This window comes from Peromyscus eremicus, chromosome 3 (assembly GCF_949786415.1).
Source record: "Peromyscus eremicus chromosome 3, PerEre_H2_v1, whole genome shotgun sequence".
Lineage (NCBI taxonomy): Eukaryota > Metazoa > Chordata > Mammalia > Rodentia > Cricetidae > Peromyscus > Peromyscus eremicus.
The window spans coordinates 116,433,596-116,457,480 of record NC_081418.1 but is presented as its reverse complement, the minus strand read 5'-3'; the positions used below and the strand labels follow the sequence as shown (position 1 = coordinate 116,457,480).

The 23,885-nt window shown below is 34.8% G+C and overlaps 1 protein-coding gene across 1 annotated transcript in view; it reads right to left on the bottom strand.

Moving 5' to 3' along the window:
• Cntn6 (contactin 6) overlaps positions 1-23,885 on the bottom strand; it is a 177,631-nt gene that overhangs the window by 70,775 nt on the left and 82,971 nt on the right. The window contains exon 5 of the mRNA XM_059256812.1: positions 3,667-3,851. Within this exon, the coding sequence (XP_059112795.1) occupies positions 3,667-3,851 (185 nt within the window). The remainder of the gene's footprint in view (positions 1-3,666; positions 3,852-23,885) is intronic.

Sequence of the window (23,885 nt, the reverse complement as noted above, 5' to 3'; positions counted from 1 at the left end):
AATCATTGAACAGAGGAAAATGCTGCCTTTTTGGTGAGTGTTACTACAATGGAGAAGTCTGAGGATAAGGTTCTTCAATTTGCACAGAAATAAAGTCAATGAAAAAGGAGTTATTGACTGAGCCAACAACAAGGGCTACTTAATTTTAAACACACTTCTAATGTATCTTCATGAGCAATCCACCTAAAGAAAGCAAGAGAGGCAAGGAGACAAGTATTCCTTGGTTCCTGCCTACAGTCATCTAAGGATGAACTGCTGCACGCCCTGTCTATGGATGCAGTAGTACTGAGTAGGCTGTTGAAGAAGCAAAATAAAATGAAATAAAAAAGTGGGACCATAAAATAAGGTACTTAGCATGCACCTGATACCAGACTCTTTCAGCCTAGCCTTGTAAGATGTTGTGCAGCACTCACTACAGCAAATATTGGAAGAAATGGGGCCATGTGGAGTTGAAATGTTATATACCACAAAACCCGTGTGGCTGATTCCAGGCTTCTCTACTGTGATACATGCCTTCATTAAGGCTCTGTAGGAAGCTGGTCACCAAATAGAAGGAGTCATGGTATCCCTGGGTGATGAGGCTCAACCTATGATTATCTCCTGTGAAAGCCAGATCTATTTCCAATTTTAGAACATATCTCCTGAAGCCTTGAGAAACAAACCACAGCAAGGTTTATGAGAACCCAGTGCACTGACAAAAACTGAACCTTCTTTCTCCGTGCTAAAACAGTTTGTAAATATTTATGTGAAAATACATGTTTGACCCAAGAAAAATTGCATTTTTGTGTATGACTTCAGAGCTTGTAAAGTTTAAGATCTAAGTTTGAAAGATTTATCACTATCATGTTAAATTATACATAAAAATATATTATATGTATATTTAGATGATGATGATGATGATGACGATGATGTGTGTGTGTGTGTGTGTGTGTGTGTGTGTGTGTGTGTGTGTCTGTTTGTCTGTCTGTCTGTCTGTGTGGGGGAATGTGCATGTCCTGCAGCAGCCAGAGGTGTCAGATCCACTTGGAGCTGGAGTTGCAGACTGACTCTTGTGACCTACCTGATATAGGTTCTAGAAATTAAAACCAGGTCCTCTGCAACAGCCATACATTCTCTTAAATATAAACTTTTTCTCAAGCCTCAATATACAGCACACATACATACATAGCACATGCTTGCATACGTACATACATACATATTGCTTAATGTAATAATCACAACATTAAAACATATTCATTTATTTAATGTGCATATTCATTGGATCCCCAGCATTTTAATGAGAAAGGTGTCTTAAATGTTTTTTCTATGTAAGAAATAAGGTAAAAAAAAATTGAGTTTATCATACAAGCTTGAGTTTTAGTTATTTCTCCCCTACTATAACTCCAACTAACTCTTTTATATGCACTATATTCTCTGTAATTATCATAAAATACATTAAGGCTAATTTCAGAGGTTAAAATGCAAAATATAGAAGGATATACAATGACACTATTCTTGAGTTGTAACTTAAACTTATCAATATAATAAAATGGAAACCTCTTCTTGATTTTCAAATATTATTCAGCTCTGGCATAAGATGATTTTTCTTCATTTTGTGTTACATAAATTAATATGTGGCTATGATGCATAATTATTATCTAATTCATTAGTTGTTTATTTTTCTTCCAAAAGGAATGTTAGTAACCACTGAAAAGCTGCCTAGTGAGATGGACTTGGATCATTGTGTTAAAAACTATGGTAGAGTTAGAAGAGTCCAAGTTTACATGATTATTCACAGTTTTGACCTTGAATTTTAATATCAATATCTGTGAGATCTTGCTAAACTAATCTGAAATGTCCAAACTGTAACATCACTGAAAATTATTTAGGCCTAAGATTATTCTAGAAATTATGAGTTAACATTTTTAAAATTCCAGGTCTTGAAAGATACATAGAGTATAAAATAAAATAGTTTATTGTTAATTCAGTCTATAATTGTATTCTGATCCATCACTTAGCTGTAGCTTTTTCTATCATCTAAAAAACATGAAATATTTTTATCAAAACTGAGCCAAAACCTTTATTACTTTTAGTGTGGTAAAACTATCAGTTGTTCCTTTACTAATTCATTGCCAAAGATACTGACTGACAAAAATATCCTTGAAGAATCAACTACTACTGAAAAATCAAATTACTTTTCTTGGCAAGCATCAATAAAATTGTAGAACAATAATATAAAGGAAATTATATTCTATTTATAAGAAACAACTTTCACTTCAGGTTAAAATAAGAAATTCTAAATGAAATGGAAAGTAATATATCCAAAGGCACATAGATTCTCCTCACAAGATATTCAGGTATTACTGCTAAGGGATAATTATATAAAACTTTTCAGATTATCCAAACATTATTTTTAATAACTTTATCAGTGATGGTATCAGGATATGTAAAAAATGTTTTTGTTATGAACAATACAGTTTCTAGGAGTTCTATATCTTAGAAATACCAAACAGTTTGATAATTCCTTCATTTATTTTATAGGTTTAGTCATGCTGGAGAGATGACTCAGCAGTTAAGAGTACTGGCTACTCTTCTAGAAGGTCCTTGCTTGAGTTCTAACACCTATATGACAGTGGGAAATCAGACACCTTCTTTTGGTATCCTAGGCTACAGGTGTGAATGTGGTGCACAGAAGAAAAAACCCATACAAATAAAATAATAAAAAGAAAACAATTCAAAAATGTTATTTTGGTCTGGATGAAACAAGACATAAGACAATATTTGGATAATATATAAATTTATTGTATCATAAGTATCTTTAGCTCAAATGATATTCTAGAAACTATGGCAAAGGTGTATCATGAGGAAATGAACTGAGTTTTCTGTCATATTCATATGAGCAGCTATCTACTGAAAAATTAGAAGAAATTCATTGCATTCCGCCATTCAGTGTATTTTTCTATTCACTTTTCCTTTTTGTTTGTAAATCCTATTCAGAATGTTAATGATGATTGCCATAGGCTACTTCTGAATATTCTATGGGAAATGTATTTTAGTCGTGAATACCTTGTATTATAAACTTTAATGCTGTTAACATGAAATTGCTGACATTCTTCAGTCAACTATAGTAAACAATGTCATGTATAGACTGTGCTGGAATTTATGCCATTGTGTGTCTCCCTGTGTGTGCTGTATGCATGTGTGCAGATGTGTATGCTTGTGCATGTTCATAATACACTTCTGGAGTGCAGAGATGGATGTTGAGGGGATATCCTTATCAATCCTGCTCTACCTTATTTTTGACATAGCAATTCTCTCTGAAGTTGGAGCTCATTGATTGGCTAAACTGGTAAACTCTCCTCAGAAAGACTATGGTTTAATCTTCCCAGACAGGGAATTACAAGTATATAATCCAATGTATGGATTTTTTATGTGGTTGATGGAGATTTGAATTCAGGTCCTAATATTTGTGTCACAAGTACTTTATCCACTAGATACTAATACAAAAAGTTGTATTTTAAGGACAGTTATCCCTACCTGCTAATCATTAAACAAATCATCCAACTGGAAATGTGTCTTTCCAATGTTTCCCATGATATATGTATACAATATGTTAATGATTTCCCCTATTTGTTCTGAAGCACAGTAAAAAAAAAAATCACACATTTTGCAATTCTATTTACTTACCATAAAAAACAAGTTGACCCTTTGCAAGGTTTCTTCCTCGAAGGTTACCTGCGATGCACTCATAGAAGCCTTCATCCTCTTGTTGAAACTTGGGGATTTCAAGGATAGCTTGGGATTTGCTGTACTTGACTTTCCCTGGCATCGGGCTTCCATCCAACCTCCTCCAACTAATATCAGGGACTGGACTAAACAGTTACACTTCATTAGAATAGATGATGGTTGTCATTATACAGCAGGATAAAACAAGAGAAACCTGGAAAGTCACTCTCAAGTAAGACAGTTTAATCTATTACAGTGTGATTAGTTTTCAGATCACACAGTCATTCACCATTCATTCATTCAGCTATCTGTTTAAGATCTGCTTAGTCACCTGCCATGTACAAGGCTTGTGCTAACTTTAGAAAATATATTGCTGATAGACTACACATGCCCTCTGCCCTTGTATTGTTTTTAGATTAACAGAGAAACATACTATAATCAGAATGTAAAAGTAAATACATTTGCAGATTATAATAATCAAAACAAAAGAAATAGGATGCAGAGATAGTAACACAATTTGATCAATGGAAATGTGTTGATTATGGAAAATTCCTTTGAGAATTCAACATTTAAGACTAAAGCAGAGTCTACATATATTTAGATATTCTAATTTTAAAATTATAGTTTCTTCTGTAGCTAAATTAGCATTTTTGAATTAAAATATTCATGATAGGTGAGTTTTATTGTCACAGATTTGAGGTAATATGAAACAAACCTGTATAAATTTGAAACCCAAGGTTCATATCTTCTTAAGTTTGTAACTTGTATAGTATTAAAATAACAATACAATAAAAATGGATTTACATTATCTCTGTGTCCTATTAGAAAATATTTACAAATAGAGATTTTCCACTTATAGGAATTTAATATTATAGTCTAATAAGAATATATTTAAAATAAGAAAAATGATATGAAATTAAGTTTCAAACAATAATCGATGAATTCAAATCCCTAGTAGAGGAGGTCACATCATTGTATGCAGATGGATACACAGCTATAGGAAGTGACAAGAAGAAAGGATTCACTAACACTCATCATTTGTAAAATGAAACTCCAGTGTGTTTATTCAAGCTTCCCTTATTCTCTACCTTTAAGCTATGGTTCATTCCCATATAGATTTTTCAGATGTCTCAGATATCTCTACTCTAGTTGTATTTTAAATTTATACTGATAATGATATTAGTAAGTCCTTTGGCAAAGTCTATTTATCAGTCTTGTGGAAGATGTAAGGTTCCTTTAAATCACCAAGAGTGATGTTGGAGAGCCATCCAATCATTAGCAGCATAGCTGACAGATAAAGATCTGTAGAGTATGAGCAGCAAATTAGTGTAGAAAATGAGTGATGGTTCCCAAGAAGCTTTGAAGACAGCCACTAACCTGGGAAAACCTTAGGAATTCTTTCTAGCTAAACAGTATGATTATCCTGTTAAATACATCAAAGACAAGTACAGGGTAAACTTGTGGGCTTCCACACAGTGATCAGAAAACATGTCCCAAAACAACGCTTGAGTTATCTTTTTTCTCGAAATGAATATAGAGTTTCCAGTTATAATTTGAATTTATTCAACAGAAAATATCCCATTTTTAGTTTCTATTGTTTTAAAATGCCATTTGCCACAACTTTAGATTGACATTTTAGTAAATTGGCATATTCCACAAACAATTACCCTTGGTTACTAGTTTTCTTATCACTTGTTTTCTTGAGCTCCTAATGAATGAAAATGACGTTCTGCAAGAAAATGAATGTATTTATTTAGAAAGATATTCCCTATGTCTGAAACATTTCAAACTGCATGTGATATTCAATTGCAAATATACAGACATTGTCTATGTAAGCACAGTAATGTTGTCTTTGGGTGGTTGTGAAACAAATGTTGTTTATGTCCCTATCTACTGATTTCTCCTTTCCATGAGTTTTCCACACTTATCATATATTATAACCTGTGCTGTAATTTTTTCCATAAAAATTAGTTTATCAAATTAACAATAGAGGATTTAAGATGTATATGCATTAAACATCCTTTATTATGTGTTTAGAATTGAAAATCTGAGGTGTATGGCAAAAATACACAAAATTATCCAAAAGAATCTTATAGCCCAAAACATTCAGATATAAATGATCAAATATTGAATATTTTCTCATAGTTATAAACCACTACAGTTATATCTTACTGCTTCACATTTATGGTGAAGGTATATGTCAAATTTTCAGAGTACTAAATGCTTAAATACCTGGAAAATGGCAGGAAACATAATCATTACAATCTCATACCAGATAGCTAAACTTTACCAGCAATAAAGTCTTCACTAGGTACTGTACTAATTACAATGTATACATAAGATTTCATTGACCTTCCTTATAGCTACCAGGCAGAGGTAGGGCATTATTTATCTATGTTGCTGATGCTATCTTTAATTTCACAGAAATACTTGTATTACCGTAACCTCACATTGCAACCTAAATATCTATGATTTCAAAAAAATGGATTCCTATTTGCAGTGGTCCTACTATCCTATGACACCTATGTGGTGTCAAACATAACAAGCTCAAATAATTCCAACTATCCTGACTCTCCTAAGGACAAAGAACTCGGCGACTATATTGGATTTTCATTGAGTAAGTGTTCTCCAATGGTAGAAAAGATAGATTGTACAGATGCAGTTTTCCAACAGGTGCAGTGTAGCAGAAAAGCATCAGGTGTCCATAAGTTCTCCACTCCTACTCTTTCTAGTATTATGCCCCACAGATCCTCATGTATCTTGTCACCAATAGTTATAGCACTTTCTTGTCAACTGATGCCAAACTGCTTTAGCCAACGATAGCTGCACAGAAAGCTGAGGAATGTAGAAACATTCATGTCCTTAAAAAGATTTCTTAATACACCACTCACTATATTTTGGGTATAGATACAACAACTGCTGTGTCTGTGACTACAGGGCAGTATGGTGTGTTACTTAATTATTTCCAGACCTCATTTAGTTAACTGAAGCAGATTTTGAACGTTGCTTCATTCTGTACTGAGTCTACTCTTTTACCTTGTTTACTCTGCCCCATTTCTTCTATTCTTATGTGTATTTCATAAGAAGTCTTAAAGCTACTTTCAGAAAATTATCCTTTCAAACTAGACCTCCTAGAAGAATCTCTGTACATTATAATCATGTGCGGCTTCAGTGAAATACTGACTACAAGGGATCCTTAAGTGTGTCTCAGAATGGTGTTTCTAATATAGATGTTACATTTGCACAGAAATGGAAGTCTGTAAAATTAAACAGCAATGGCGTAAAAAAGCAAGCAGTAGAACCCTTGTGCAGAACCATGTACTGGGAAATGTATTTTAAGAACTTACTGTTCTACAGGATCAAAATTATTCCAATCTAAGAGGCAAAAGCAAGAAATGTGGGAAAATACCAGTCTGAGCAGATATGGATATTTTTCTAAACAATTATTTTTCTTATTTCACTTGTATTTGGGAAAATAAATCTCTCTCAAGACATCCAATAATAGAAAAGGTTTTAAGACCCAATAGCCTGTTTATGTATTGCCGTTAGTGTTGTTTTGCGTTTTAGGGTCAGGGTCTTACTGGCTGGCCTGGAACTTGTTACTTGGACTCACAGGGATCTGCCTGCCTGTGCTTCCCAGGATTCTAGGATAAAGGTGTTTGCCACCAGACTTGGATTAGATGGTGTTATTATTTAATAACTTTCAATTCTGAAGGTAAAACTATCAGAGTCATAGAGTCTATATCTCCAGAGAAAGTTAGTCTTTTGCCTACAATTTTATTTTCTTTATGTAACTTGGTCCTGATTGAATATGGTGTAACAAGGCTAATGTCCGTGCTACTCAGGAGGCTGTAGCAGGTGGATCAGGAGTGTAAGACCTACTTGGGATACAAGTTGAATTGAAGGACAGCCTGAAAATTTTAATTAGGCCTTGTCTGAAAACAATGTCAAAAAAGCAGGAATATATATGAAACTCAGTGGTTAAGCACTTTTCTAGCAAGTATGAGGTCCCTCTTTCAATGTCTCCTAACTTAAATCATAAAAATCTTTCCTGTCTTTATTTGGTCTAAATTGAATTGGCATCTATATGTATAAATTTTGGACACAGAACACTGTTCAGGTATTCCTAATATAGGCTGGTGACAACTAGGGCAAGCCAATGAAAGATACCCTACCTGACACAGCATTGATTTGGGGGGAACTACTGAAGAGGACATCTCTTCCCACGAAAGTTTAGCTCCAAGCTTCAACCCAAAGAGATGGAATTTTAAGCTTTTAGACGGCAATGCACAAGCAAAAAGATCCAAGATAATCAAGACTAACAAGAAGAGTGGTATTTAAATTGTCCACACATTTCTAAACCAACATACAAATAAGCAAGTAACAAACCCACAAATCTCATAAAAGAACATTAAATCCACATTTTCATTGACATTTTAGTTTGTCAGTGCATCCTCTTCTTGTCTTTGACCCATTTGGGGTAATTTCTTGTGATTCCCAATCAAGAGTACCAAATTAAATAGACTCTAAAAACACTTGTTCAAACAAGATGTTAGTTTCATCAGCATGATCGAATTATATTGATATTATGAATTTTCTGTGAATATTTTATATTCTAGTATCTTACAATCATTGTGACAACAAGACCATCAAAAATAATAATCCTTTATTTTTCAAAATTTCATTTTAATAAACTAGTTGGTGAAGTAGCACGATTATATAGCTACTAAATAAATTTGTGAATTCTTTCAGATATTATGGTCCTCATGGATAACACTGATATTACATAATATAGAATCAGAGACCAACTACAAAATAATAATTATGGAAAAAAATAATTCTTCTGAAGTTTCTATTTCATTCTGTAACTTTTCATGATATTAAATAAAATGTTGTTGTTTTTATAGCTTCTCAAATGGATAATGGACAGCAAAACTAGAACCATGAATAGTGATATTTAAAGTTTTAATGTAAGTTTTTTTTTCTAAAATACACCATCCTATTCAAATAAAAATGATTGTAATACAGTTATGTGTTATTTATGTGATGTAGAGTGGAATGCAAATTCTACATTTATCTATATTTTCTGGCATATTGAAAAGCAATGGATTTTTGTGAATCATTCACAGGATGAGAATGAACAATTATATGCAGTACACAGTCTTATTGTGAAGATCACAAATGTCATGTGTTTTAAATACACAGTATAATACACATTACACCATATAATGAGTATCAATATCCAATCAAATAATCGAATATTAGATTTGTCATGTCAAATGTAACAACTTTCATTAGGTATCTCTCTCTCTCTCTCTCTGTCTCTCTCTCTCTGTCTCTTGCTCGCTCATGTATGTGTATGTGTGTGTGTGTGTGTGTGTGTGTGTGTGTGTGTGTGTGTGTTTTCTCTTTGTTTAAGGCTCCATGTGATGAGGCCCCTGAAACTCATTCAATTCGCCATTAATTTATTTCAGATTCCACACCATGGTTGAAATGGTGGCAGTCATCTATCAATATGCCTCAAAATACATTTTGTGCTTCTCTCCACTTAATGAACAAACAATATCCCTGATCCTGCTTGGTCATGTTCATGCCCTGCTGACAAGTGCAAATATCAGGTGAAGGCATACTTTAATTTGAAGATCCTTTTTAAAAGTCTGTCTCAGTATCAAGAGTCCATTGTAGGTAGGAAAGAAATTCAACACTGTTCATCAAAGAAAAGTTACACTGTGTTTAAAGAACTGGGCATTAAAAGTAAGATTAATAATAATCATTAATTGAGTAATTGCTATGTACCAGATACTGTGACAGGTGGCTTCCATATGTCATATGAGTTAAATCCTCAGCTGGAAGCTTCTAACAATGCTAATTACCTGTTCAGAATGGTACTCACGTTTAAGCAGATAATTTCTACTAAATTATTATCTGCCAATTTTCCTTGACTTGAATTTCCAGCAGAGGCTAATTAATTGTGATCAACCCTCTAATCCTTTTCAGTTGCCACCCTTTCAATTACAAGCATAGTTGACTCTTCCACTCTTCTGTAGAATCAGTCATTCCTTCAGATTCTACCTGGTTTGATTATATTGACGATACTAGCCCTGCCATATTCACCGGCAGCTCATTTGCTCTAATCAAAGTAGATGTCTTTAACCTTTTATTATATTCTTACATTTTATTTTATGTACAATGGTGTAGGTGTATGTATGTTGGGGTACATGCCATCCCATGTGTTTGGGAAAAAAAAAAACAACAACAACATATAGATTGAAGGAGTGTATTCTCTTACCATGTGACTCCTGGGGATTGAAGCCGGGTCATCAGACATGGCAGCAGGTGCCTACATCTGCTGAATCATCTCACTACCCATTAAAATGCAAATTTAACCTTTAATCTCCCTGAGAATATCTTGAAGCTACAGGGACATTGAGTGGTCCTCACAATGCAGATTAATATTGGATGGGAATTATAAGGAGTCAAGCTACCCATGTTGTTACTTATCACTTTATCTGCACAGATAGTCACTTATGAAAATATTCCCCTTTCATTTAAACCCCTCCTCCACTTCTTTACATGCATTTTTTAAAGAATTCAATCTGCAATGTAAATCTGAATAATAAAGAAAACCAATCAGAAGCGATTTTGTCTTCCAATGTTCCCATGAATCCTAGACAAGGGATTTTTTCCACCTTGTGTTTCACAATGAACATTGTTAATGTCCTTTCTTGCTACATTTCTATTTTATAAACCATTTGCCTATAAATGTAAGTTCTCACATTTCTAAAATGCCACCACACATATAAAAGCAAGGCCTTCCTTTCTTCTTCCCTTTCCTTCACTTTCCGTTTGTGCTTCTTAAATAAGCAGCGCCAGAAATGGGGACTCTCTATCCCATTCTCTCACATAGTTACGCTTTTTCAGAGTAAGCATCCCATTAATTTTATCCAGAGATAGAGAATGAATTTGTTAACCATCTGGCCCAGTTTAACCTGAATTGCAAGTTAAATTAAAGCTTTCCACATGCTAGTAGGAACTATGCTTCTATTCAATACTTTTAGCCCATAAATACAATTTTCATTACTAAAGCTATTTGAAAAGGCTTATATTTCTCCAAGATTTCTTGAACTTAATTATCCACAGCTTAAATCCATGCCTTCCCAACATTTCAACTAGAGACTGGTACAGACCATCAGTTTCCTAGAATGCTTGTGATTGGGATTATTCTTAACTTAAACCTAATTTCAGAAAATCCTGTCAGTGACCATTTTCAGAGAGTGAAGCAGTATGGCAAAAACACTGAAGAATGCCTTTGTTAAATTTTAAAGTTGTTCAGCTAGCTGCTTTCATTTCGCCAACTTGAAATATTTATACAAAGAGTTTGATCTGTGAGACTGTCCTATGTGGGACATAATATAGATAAATTTCTGATTTGCACACAAAGCAATGGTGCTCACTTTTGTGGAAAGGGGTGAGGATTTTTTGAGTGGTTAAAACATTGTCATGATTCTGTTTACTCTTCAGGACTTGTTTTAGAATACACACACACACACACACACACACACACACACACACACACACACACACTTTATGAGTTTCTATTCCCTAAGATCATGGTTTACGGAGTGAGGATTTTGAGAGCTGAATTGACCATGAGTTTGGAGCCCTCATTAATGCAATTAGGGGTCTTTCACTACACAAGACAGCAGTTTGAATAACCATCTATGAAACAATGAGTGGGTCTTCATCAGATATAGAATATTCCAACTGCATTGATGTTGCCCATAACACCTCTTAGAAACTGGAGAAATGTATTTCTAGAGTTTATGACCAACCTAAACTGATATTTTGTTTTGGTATTCTGAAGGGACCAAGACTAGGTTTCCCTTGGAAAGGAGATATTATGGATGCATTATTCACCCACAAATGCTGAATTTTAAAATCCACAGCTTATTAATAGTAACCATGGGTGGAGAATGATACCTTCACTTGCAATAAAATAACACATATGAAATGTACATGACACTATAAGTTACACTTCTTATCTAGAGGTATATCACCTTCCCTTGCACACACATTCAGTTTTTATCCTAATTAGTGAATAAGAAGATTGAATATGGGTCTAAGAATAATATAAAATACCAGTAAGAGTATATTCTGAAATACTAATTTTGAAACAAAATGAAGCTAAGATAAACTAACAACCAAGATTATCATTACTGACAGGGATCAAAAGGGCCATTGTCTACAGTCAAGACTTTCGTCACTGATCTTTTTGAGAGATTTCTTTGTGTTTGTGTGACTGAGTTTATTTATGCATACCACATGCAAGCATGCAAGGTGACTATGAAGCTAGAAGACAATGTCAAATCTTTTACAAAAGGAATGACAAGGTCGTAACCCCCTCGATATGGTTGTTGGGACCTTAATCCAAGTCCTCTGCAAGGGCAGCCAGTGTTCTTAAGCACTAAACCATCATTCTAGCCCCTATTGATTTAGATTTAAGCAAAGTAAGTGCTAATTTACATATGAATTATAAACTGAACTCCATCATTTCACAGTGTGATAGAGATTAAAATGATACCACATTTAGGACAAAATGATAATTTACTCATAAATTTTGTTAATGGTTAACAATAGCTCTAGATTAACACTCCTTCCACCCTTAGAGGAAGTGAAATATTGTCATGATTTATAGGAAAACAGGGGCTTGATTTCCCTCAATTTACTTTTTTCTGACCTTATTTCAATTAATTAATCATAAACTTTCATATAAAGATGACAATAAAAAGGTATAGTAATATTTAATTATTCTAATACTGTAACTAGCATTTATTAAGTACACATGATATGCCATGTATTAGCAAGCTCAGGGCTCTAAGAAATACTTTGAAAAACATAACTTCTCATGTCAGTATTGAAGACAGATAGAAGAATAGTAAGTTTGCATGTATTCAAATTATACAGTAAATTAAAAAATAAAGTCACTCTATATTCCAAAGTCATTGAGTTCTAAAACACCATGCCTTTATTGTTCCTACAAAATCTAAGCTACTACAAAATGAAATGAAACCTTATTAAGGAGAACCATATGTGGTTGGTAGTATGTTCTTCAACCAAAGTATTTGGTAATCAGTAGAAAGAATCCTATTTGTAAAAGAATAAGAAGACAAATGTTTGTTGAGCTTTAGACATATTAATTTTAAGTTTAAGGCTTAGCGATGGATTTTGTGATTACCTTAAAAGAAGGAAACAAAGTAACTAATTATTTTCTTATATCACTTTCAAAATAGACATGGAATTTTTATCTCTTGAAACTGCCAATGACTTCAGTGGAAGAACAATGGCTCCCTTGAGAGTGGCAGCTCTAACCCAGCAAGAAAAGGATGGAGATTCACTTCCAGAAGTATATATGTTCTTCTTGGATGATTTTACACCCTTTAAGTTAATTTAATTCCTGAAATAGCACTGTAAAAAATCTAATTTATGCTTTTTTTTGGAAAAGAGAAATGCATATTTGAAGTCAGATTGAGAACTTCTCTTTAGAATGAAAAGAGGTTCTTCATAAAATAGGCTTGTGGTCTTTGAATAATATCTCTACAATTATTCTTGAGAAGGGTTTGACAAGGTAGTTCAGGAAATCTACTGCTTTATGTTTCTTTTATCAGTAACTTAAAATCTAAAAATAGAGGATGTTAATATGCATGTGATCAAAATACAGCCACAAGAATATTTGGTGCATGTTTGTCCATGGCGGTAAAAATGGAAACAACACAATAGAAAATGAAATAGTCCTCAGCTTGAGACTGGCTGAAGAGCACTACAGGAGCACCCCACTGTCTCAAATGAATAAGTTAGCGTTTTGCAATAACACAAAAAATAAGCTTTACAAGGCATTTTGTTTTGTTTTAAATAAAGGCTAGCCAAGTTCCTCTTTCTTGTTTTGAGGCTGTCTGCATTGAGAGGTCTCATTTTAAAGTTCGAAAACTGTATAACAACTGACTACATTATAACACGTTATGAGTATTCTTTTCCTAGTTTGTTTTTGTCGTAGACAGGAAATAAGTGACTATACTCAAAATTCCTGGTTTGGGGCATTAGTCTATTCTGTGGTTAAAACTTTTTCCTCTTGTTTTCATTGGACAATTGTTATGCATTTTATATGAGGCTACAGTGGTGCTCCAACATTGGTCAGTTATTTGTTGTTATGATAAATATCTGAAAGAGTCAGTTTGCTGGTGAAAAGATTTTTTTTCTGGGTTTCATGTGTTTTAGTTAACTGACAGGATCCACGGCTCAAGAGCAACAAGAGGATGTGGCAAAGGTTCCTCACCTCCTAGCTGACCTGAAAAAAGGAAGTATAATAGAAAAGTGCACCAATGAAACACCAATAGTCCTCTAGAGTGGAAAACACCAGACACAGACAGTCTCACTGGTGGAATTACTAAGCTCAGGTGGAATAAATAATCACAATATTTCTATATCTTTGTGAAAATAGAAAAAAAGTAATTACAGAAGCATACCATGAGACAAATATTACCAAAATATTTTATTTAAAATTCTTTCATACAATACATTTTGATCATATTAGCTTAGTTCCAATCTTCTCTACTCTCTACCCTACAACTTCCTTCCTATCTTTCTGTAAAACAAAAACAAAGCAAGAAAATGAAAATCAAAACCAACAATGAACCAACAAAACAAAACAAACAAAAATACCCAAACAAAACAGTATAACACATAAAGCCAACAAAATAACATGAAGTTCATTTGGTGTTGTACAACTACTCTGGGACATGGGGCCTAACCTGGCATGTAATTGATATACACAGTAACTCTCCATTGGAGAAAATTGAGTGAGATGTTTTCCTAGATATTCCAGATGGAATATGTGAATATTCAGAATTTGTTATCCAACAGAATATGTGTCATATGATCATATGAGTTGGCACACATACAAAAAATATGGAAAAAACTCACCACTCATCCATAATAAAAAATAATCTAGTATTACTGTGAGAATTTTGTTTTCATATTTATAGGTAAATGCCAATATTAAAAAAAAAAGAAACTGGAGTAATCTCATACTAACAACTTAACAACACACCTGAAAGCTCTAGAACAAAAGGAAGTAATCACACCTAAGAAAAGTAGATGGCAAGAAATAACCAAGCTGAGGCCTGAAATCAATAAAATAAAAACAAAGAGAACAATTCTAAGAATTAATGAAACAAAGAGATGGTTCTTTGAGAAAATCAACAAGATAGACAAACCCTTACCCAAAATAACTTACAGAGATAGGGAGACTATTCAAATTAACAAAATCAGAGACAAAAAGGGAGACATAACAATCTTCACTGAGGAAGTCCAGAGAATCGTAATAATATCCTATAAAAACCTTTACTCCACAAAATTGGAAGATTGAAAGGGTAACTTATCAAAGTTAAATCAAAATTAGATAAATAATTTAAATAGATCTATAATCCCTAGTAAAATAAAAGCAGTCATTCAGTCTTCCGACCAAAAATTCTAGGACCCTATGGTTTAGAATTCTACAAATTTTCAAAGAAGAGTTAATGCCAATATTCCTCAAATTATTCTACAAAATAGAAATGGAAGGACCATCACCCAAGACATTTTATAAGGCCATAGTACCTGATACCCAAACCACAAAAAGATTCAACAAAGAAAAAGAATTACAGACCAATTTCCATTATAAACATATAAGCAAAACTACTCAATAAAATACTTGCTAATCAAATGCAAGAGCATATAAAAAAAAAGATTATCCACCATGATTAAGTAGGATTCATCCCAGAGATGCAGGGATGGTTCCATATATGAAAATCAATAAACATAATTCACTACATAAACACACTGAATATATAAACAACCTGAAAGAACATCTCATTAGATGCAGAAAAGACCTTTGACAAAATCCAACACCCTTTCATGACAAATGTCCTGGAGAGATTAGGGGTACAGGGGACATACCTATACAAAAAGACAATTTACAGCAAGCTTATAGCCAATATCAAATTCAATAGAGAGAAACTCAAAGCACTTCCATCAAAACCAGGAGGAAGACAAGGTTCTCCATTCTCTCATTATCTATCCAATATAGTACTTCAAGTCTTAGCTAGAGCAATAAGACAACTGAAGGAGATCAAGGGGACACAAATTGGAAAGGAAGAAGTCAAGCATCTTTATTTTCAGATGACATAACAGTATACATAAGTGAACTTAAAAATCCTCCAAGGAACTCTTACAGCTGATAAACACTTTCAGCAAAGTAGTTAGACTCAAAATTAACTCACAAAAATATGTAGTCTTCCCAAATACAAATGACAAATGAAACAAAAAAGAAATCAGGGAAACAATCCCTTTCACAATAGCCTAAGTAATATAAAATATCTTGGAGTAACTCTAACCAAGCAAGTGAAAGATTTGTATGATAAAAAAGCAAAGTCAGGGCCGGGCAATGGTGGCACATGCCTTTAATCGCAGCACTCGGAAGGCAGAGCCAGGCAGATCTCTGTGAGTTCGAGGCCAGCCTGGGCTACCAAGTGAGTTCCAGGAAAGGTGCAAAGCTACACAGAGAAACCCTGTCTCGGGGAAAAAAAAAAAAAAAGCAAAGTCTTTGAAGAAAAAAAAAATTGAAGCTATCAGAAGATGGAAAGAACTCCTATGATTATGGATATCTAGAATTATAGTAACACTGGCCATCCTATGAAATGCAATCTGCAGATTCAATGCAGTTGCCACCAACGTTCAAAAAAAAATTGTTTACAGACTTTGAAAGTACAGTTCTCAAGGAAAACCATACAAACCAGGATAGCTAAAACAATCCTGAACAATAAAAGACTGCTGAAGGTTTTGTCATTTCTGATTACTGAATCAAAGACCCAGACATAAATCAACACACCTGTAGACACCCTATTTTTTTAAAGAAGCCTGAAATATACACTGGGAGAAAAAAGATAGCATTTTCAATGAATAGTGCTGGTGAAACCCAAAGTCCACATGTAGAAGAATGTAAATAGAGCCATGCTTATCACACTGCACAAAAGTCAAAGCCAAGTGGATCAGACTTCATTATAAAACCAGGTATACTGAAGCTGATAGAAGAGAATGTGGGGGATAGCCTTGAAAACATTGGGGTAATCTTCTGAACAATAAGTGAAATGCAAATCAAAACTACTTTCAGATTCAATTTTATACCTGCAAGAATGGCTAAGATCAAAATCACAAGTGAAAGCTCATGCTAGGGAGGATGTGGAGCAAGAGGACCACCCCTCCATAGCTGGTGGGAGTGTGAACTACTACAGCCACTATGAAAACCAGTATGGCAGCTCATCAGAAAGCTGAGAATGGATCTAGTTCAAGATGCAGGTATACCACTCTTAGGCATATACCCCAAGGACTCTTCATCCTACCACAAGGATACTGGCTCAACCCTGTTCATTGTGGCTTTATTTGTGATAGTCAGAAATTGATAACAACCTAAATATCTCTTAACAGAAGAATAGAAGAAGAAAATGCAGTACATTTCACAATGGAGAATTACTTGGCTGTTAAAAAAAATGATATCATGAAATATGCAGGCAAATGGAACTAGAAAAAAAATCATCCTCTGTGAGGTAACCCAGACCCAGAAAGATAAATATGGCATGTAAATATTCTTTTGTAAGTATATATTAGCCATGAAGGAAATGTAACCAAGCTACAATCTGTAGACAAAGAGAGATTAGGTCAAGAGGAGAGGTAGACCGGCTTCCACTTCAGGAGAAGAAACCCATACCCAATATTGCTTGGTTAACCAAGAGCCTGAAACTAGATAACCCAGAGACCTTGGGTAAAACCAATCAGAGAGGCTTCCTCTGGCAGCCAATGGGAACAGATGTAGAGATCCACAGCCAGTTAGTATGTCATTATGCAGTAAGTGAGTCTAAATGGGAGGTATCCATCAAATCCCTCCCCTCAGAGCTCAGGGAATCCTTTGGAAGAGGAGGCAGAACATTTTTTTTTCTCTCATATATTATATTTGGACGACAGTTTCCCCTTTCTCCTCTTCTCCCAGTCCCTACCCCCACAACCCGCTCCCCTAGATCCACTTCTTCTCTGCTTCCCTTCAGAAAAGAGTCAGCCTCCCAGGGATATCAACCAAACACGGCCTAACAAGATACAATAAGACTAGGCATATACCCTCATGTCAAGGCTGGACGAGGCAACCTAGTAGGAAGAAAAGGGTACAAAAGTAGGGAAACGAGTCAGAGATATCACCCAATCCAACTTTTAGCAGTCCCATAAGGACACCAAGGTAGGCAACCATAACATATGTGCAGAGGATCTAGATCAGACCCATACAGGCTCCCTGATTGTTGCTTTGGTCTCGGTGAGCACCTATGAGGCCTGTTAGTTAATTCTGTGGGTAGTGTTCTTGTGGTTTTCTTGACAACTCTGGCTTCTACAACTATTCGTTCCCCTAATAGTCAGAAGAAATGGAGGACACCAGAAAAAAAAGGGTCCTCTGAATCAACTAAGTAAGGCTCATATGAGCTCACAGAGACTGAAGCAGCAAGCACAGGACTACATGGGTCTGCACCAGGTCCTCTGTGTGTATATCATAGCTTTCAGATCAGTATTTTTATGGGACTCCACACTGGACTGTGGGAAAGAGTGGGTTTGTGATGCTTGTGCCTGCTCTTGAGACACTTCCTGTTGGGTTGTCACATCTAACTATGAAATGATAGCTTTTGTTGATCCTATTATGTTTTATTTTTCATGTTTGGTTATCTTCTTTTAGGAGTCTGTTCTTTTCTAATGAGATACAGAAAGGGAGTGGATTGGGAGAGAAGGGAAGGTAGGGAGGAATTGAGGGGAATAGAGGGAGGGGAAATTGAAATCAGGATATATTATATGATAAAATAATATTTTCAATAAAAGAACAATTACAAGTTCTAGGATAAACTATTGGGAAATTATGAGTGTGACAAAAACTTACATGCATGAGATACAAAGAATTCTAAAAACAATACGAAAATAAATAACATGATTTAAAAATATGGAGCTCCAAAATTAGCATGGTTTCCATAAGAGGACTGCAGAGAACGTTGGGCTGTTTCAACATTAGACATCAGGAAATTTAGAAAACTGGTAACAATGGCCACAGCAATAATGACACACTTACTGGCAAAAGAGACCTGTGCGTAACCATAGAGATGAATAAAGTTATGTGCAAATACCCTAGGAAAGAATATAGAAACTATCAAAGCAGACGTCTTTTAAAAGAAGATGGCAATTCAGCATATTAAAATGTTTAGTAACTTTTCTCATTAAGTAGCTGCAAATCCTAATAGCAAGAAAAATGGTCACATACTTGTTAGGTCAGATAAAATATTTTAAAAGGCTCAAAGCGGTAGGAATAATGAAACCTATCTTTCATTTATTACTGACAAGTTTCCAAAAAAAAGGAACAATACTGGTAGCATGGAACTTTACCAATAAGCAAATGAGAAACAGCGGAGCAAACCAGATAGAAATGGAAAAGAGCCAGAGACAGCAGTAAGAACATATATTGAAGACTGTATGCTACAGATAGTTGTACACCACAAAAAGGAGGTAATTCATCAGAAATATACAAATACACATTTCCCTACTCTGTCATCTGAAAGTAACTAGCATTCCAATATTGGATTCTATCATTCCCAATTTAAGCGATCATAAGTTTTTGAGAAAATGACTAGGCATAAGACTAGGAAAAAAATAGAAGTTGAGCCTGAAACATCTTCTGATACCACAAAATCAGGAAGTGCTAAAGACACTCAACAATCCATACAGTTCTGGAATATTAGTTGAAGATGTGATACATTCATTGATACTGTGAATATTTGTTTAATGATGTAAAGATGTGTTGCATTCTTTTATGTTGCATTTGTTTAACTCTGTGAAGCTGTGTTACTTTGCCTGTCTAAAACACCTGATTGGTCTAATAAACAGCTGAACAGTGAAACACTAGGCAGGAGAGAGAAATAGCTGGGGAATAAATAGGAGGAAAAAAATCAAGGCTCAAGAGAAGAGCAAAGAGTGAGGAACAAGAAAAGGAGAAGGAGAGGTGGAAGCCAGGGGCCAGCCACTGGGCCAAACAGCCAGCCAAGGAATAAGAAGAAAAGAGAGGTATATAGATTAGAGAAAGGTAAAAGCCCAGAGGCAAACGGTAGATGAGATAATTTAAGTTAAGAAAACCTGGCTAGAAACAAGCCACGCTAAGGCTGGGCATCCATAAGTAAGAATAAATCTCAGTGTATTTGTTTAGGAGCTGGGTGGTGACCCCCAAAGAACAAAAGAGCAAAGAGTAAAAAAAAAAAAAATAGACCATATACTCATGAAGCCATAAGCAAAGGTACAAGATGGGGCTGGAGAGATAACCCAGCAGTCGAGGGTACTTCCCGCTGGTCCAGAGGATCTGAGCTGGGTTCCCACACCCATGCTACTCCTGGTAACTCAAGCACCAATGTATCTCATGCCTTCTTCTGACCTTTGCAGGCACCTGCATAAGTTACAGAGATTAGCATGGGTGCATGCATACATTAAAAACAAGAATACAATATTTGAAAAAAGAAAAGGAAAAAGAGTCAGCTAAATGAGTTCTCAACACTGAAGACTGAAAAAAACTTTAGAAAAGCAGCACTTAAAAGCCAAAGGATAGCCAGGCGGTGGTGGCACACACCTTTAATCCCACCACTCGGGAGGCAGAGGCAGGTGGATCTCTGTGAGTTCGAGGCCAGCCTGGACTACCAAGTGAGTTCCAAGAAAGGCGCAAAGCTACACAGAGAAACCCTGTCTTGAAAAACCAAAAAAAAAAAAAAAAAAGCCAAAGGATAAAATCACAACCCAAAGTAGAAAACAATTGTTTATGAGCTGGTACTTTAATAAATAAATTATTGAAAATTAGTAATTGGAGAAGTATCAAATCTCTCAGGCTGAATTCTAAGTAAATTATATAGATTTAATATGCTACAAGAGGTGAAACAAAACATCATATTCATGAACCATGGACTGCACAAATTAACCTTTTTGAAAAGAATCAGTATAAAAGCAAACCAAAAAAAATGTAATTTTACTGTGGAGAAATCTAATAAAAATGACTTTGGTTTGTAATGAAGGCCAGCTTCAGCACTCATAAATCATGGTGATAAAAGCATGTCTATAACATTATATAATGGAAATGTAACTTTACCCCCGTGCTCTTCCTCCTCAAAAACTGTAAATACAGTCCAATTAGCAGGCTCTTTTAAAGTATAGACAGATAACAATAAAACTCACCATACTCCTTAACCAGTCAAGATCATCCAAAACAATAAGATTCTGAGCTACTGCTACAGACAAGAGGAATGTATAGAGACAAGAAACTGAAATGTGCTAAGGATTTTTTAAGAACATGAAGTAAAGACCAAGAGAAGTTGATAGACATATGCATTTCAGTTAACAAAAATTCATCAATATCAGTTGCTTATTTGTAACAAATGCACCTCAATAATTCAAGTAATTAATAGGAAGTGTGTGGATTTATATGGGATCATGCTGTAGTAAATGCTCAATTTTTGTGTTCTAATATTACTTTTTAAAAATTTGTTATCTAATGGGGATGGAGAGATGACTTAGTGGTTAAGAACGCGTTTTGCTCTGGTCCATGTTCCAGTTTCAGTTCCCAGCATCCACATCATGGCTCATAACCATGTGTAACTCCAGTTCCAGATGATCTGACATCCCCTTTTGGCCTTTTCAGCCACTAGGTACACACGTGGTATACGGAGATGTCTCCCTGAGTGATCCACTGACTAATAAAGGAATTAATGATAGAATGAGATATTCACTATTACGTGATTGCTGAGCTAATCAGTATCAGTGTTCAATTTGTCAAATGGGGGAATGAGGGAATAGCAGTGGCTGTTTAGGAAGATTAAACACTAATATTTCAAGTGATGAACTCATAATTCACCCATAGTTCTGGGAACTTGAATTAAGACAGGAGCACAATACATCCCATTTCCCTTTCCTAATGCATACTCAAGTTTGCTTTCTCAGATGAGCAGCTTTGTGGTTCCTAGGACTAAAATAAATAATATATTGTTTCTACTATGTGCTAGGAAATTTGGAATATAAATTTAATAGTGCCTCTGATCTTATAACATTTCTAAATTATCTGTCAAGGAATCTCTTTTCTTCTTCACTTTACATAAAAGAAAATTGAACAACTTCATCCACCCCATAGGTGGAGAAGTTATGAGTAAAAGAATATGACAAAATTCTAAGTCCACGCTGTTCAGAGCACCATGGTACCTTCAAGTATAAGAAAACACTCTAATAAATCTCCCATTTCCTGGACTATGATTGTAACTCAGTATCAGAGCACTTATCTAAAATACTCAAGGCTCTAGGTTTGATTTCAGCACTAAAAAAAATAATTTCTTATACACTAATGATAATCCAAGTAGGTTTTTTTTTGTGTGTGTGTGGGGTTGTGGTGTGGTGTGGTGTGTTTTCAGGGAGTTGATGGTTGATGTTGTCAATCCTCAGGTTTGTGCTCCTGGTCAACAGAAGTGAATGTTCCATAGAGTTTATAATATTTTTATGTGAACACAGTGTCATCTTGTAATGCAAAGCAAAGAACAAGAACGTAAGATGAGGATTCAAGTGTAGAGTCTGATTTAATGTGACAAACCATGCCTATGAATTATTCTGTTCTCTGCTCATTGAACTCAATGAGAGAGCAAAGGGCAAAAGTCAGTACTGGGAATCAGAAAAATAGCTGATCAAATAAGAAAGAAAAACAATTGTGAATAACAGTGTGAAAAACAACTGTGAAAGCTGATAGACTCTTAACTTCATTTAATGCTTTAGTCAAACAGGGTGTAGTGGTCCATGCCCCTAACCTCAGTGCTAATGAGGTAGAGACAGAGGTATCTCAAGTTCAAGGCTAGCTTGGGCAATATGTGGCCATATCTCATTAGATAAATAGGTAGATAAACAGGCAATTTTAGAGGTAGAAGACAAATGATTGGTAAATAGGTGGTAGGTAGATAATACATACATGAATGGATGGAGGTATGTGTAGAGATACAAAAGATAGCTAAATAAATACATAAATAACAGAAATACTCTCATCTGACTGATGTGTACCTAAGTATCCTAATACAAAATAATGTAGAATAATGTCCATACATATAGGAAAATAGCCAAGAATAATGGAACAACTCTTCTCACATCTGGAAAATTCTGCAAAAACAAACATCATTGTGCTAAAACTTCAGATTTATTGTTTGACATTAATAGCTGAACTTGAGTATCATTTGCCATAAATTAGAGAAATGAAATAAGATAGGCACATATGCACAAATTCAGTGCTCTGTGTGAAGGTTCGTAAACACATAGAAACATTCAGTACCACTAATAATTTTATATACATTACTCTGTAAAGAAAAAGTAACTAAACTAACTGAAAAAAAACACACAGAAAATATTTTTATTTTTGTTCTGTTTACTAAAGCAGAAGAACTGAGTTCCAGGGTGCATCAGTTTACTATCTCCACTAAGAGCTAATGTTTCTTTCAAGAGATGCATAGACCTATCAATCATAGAACATTTCAGGGCACCTATGCATTGATGTTTCTCAGGATATTTCACAATACAGTTAATTTACAGCTTAGGCAATTAAAAGTCTGTCATGTTAAGCAAATGAGAGGAAGCTGATAGCTGAAAGCTGAGATCACATTCCCTCTCAAATCCCAACATAGAGAGTGAGTTAGAAGTCCCCAAGCCATAGCAATTTCCATTTAGACAGACATTGTCCTAATTATTAGTTATGTAATTTTGAGGCTTAAGATAGTGAGATTTGTAACTGAATGCTTCAGCTATCCTTCTGTAGACATATGTGTCTACACATCATATCTACTTGACTGCAACAGTATTCTAGGTTGGATGCAATTATTTAAATTGTGTTTTCAGAGCTCTTGCTAATCATCTCTAGAGAGTAATTTTTGAAAACAGAGCAGTGGGGTCTAATCTTGTCATTGCCTTGGAGTGATTATCTTAAAAATACTCAATTCTTCTTATTAAATGTGTAGTTTAATTTTTTTAAAAATGTGTGTTTTGCAATTTCATTTTAATATGTAAAGTAAGAT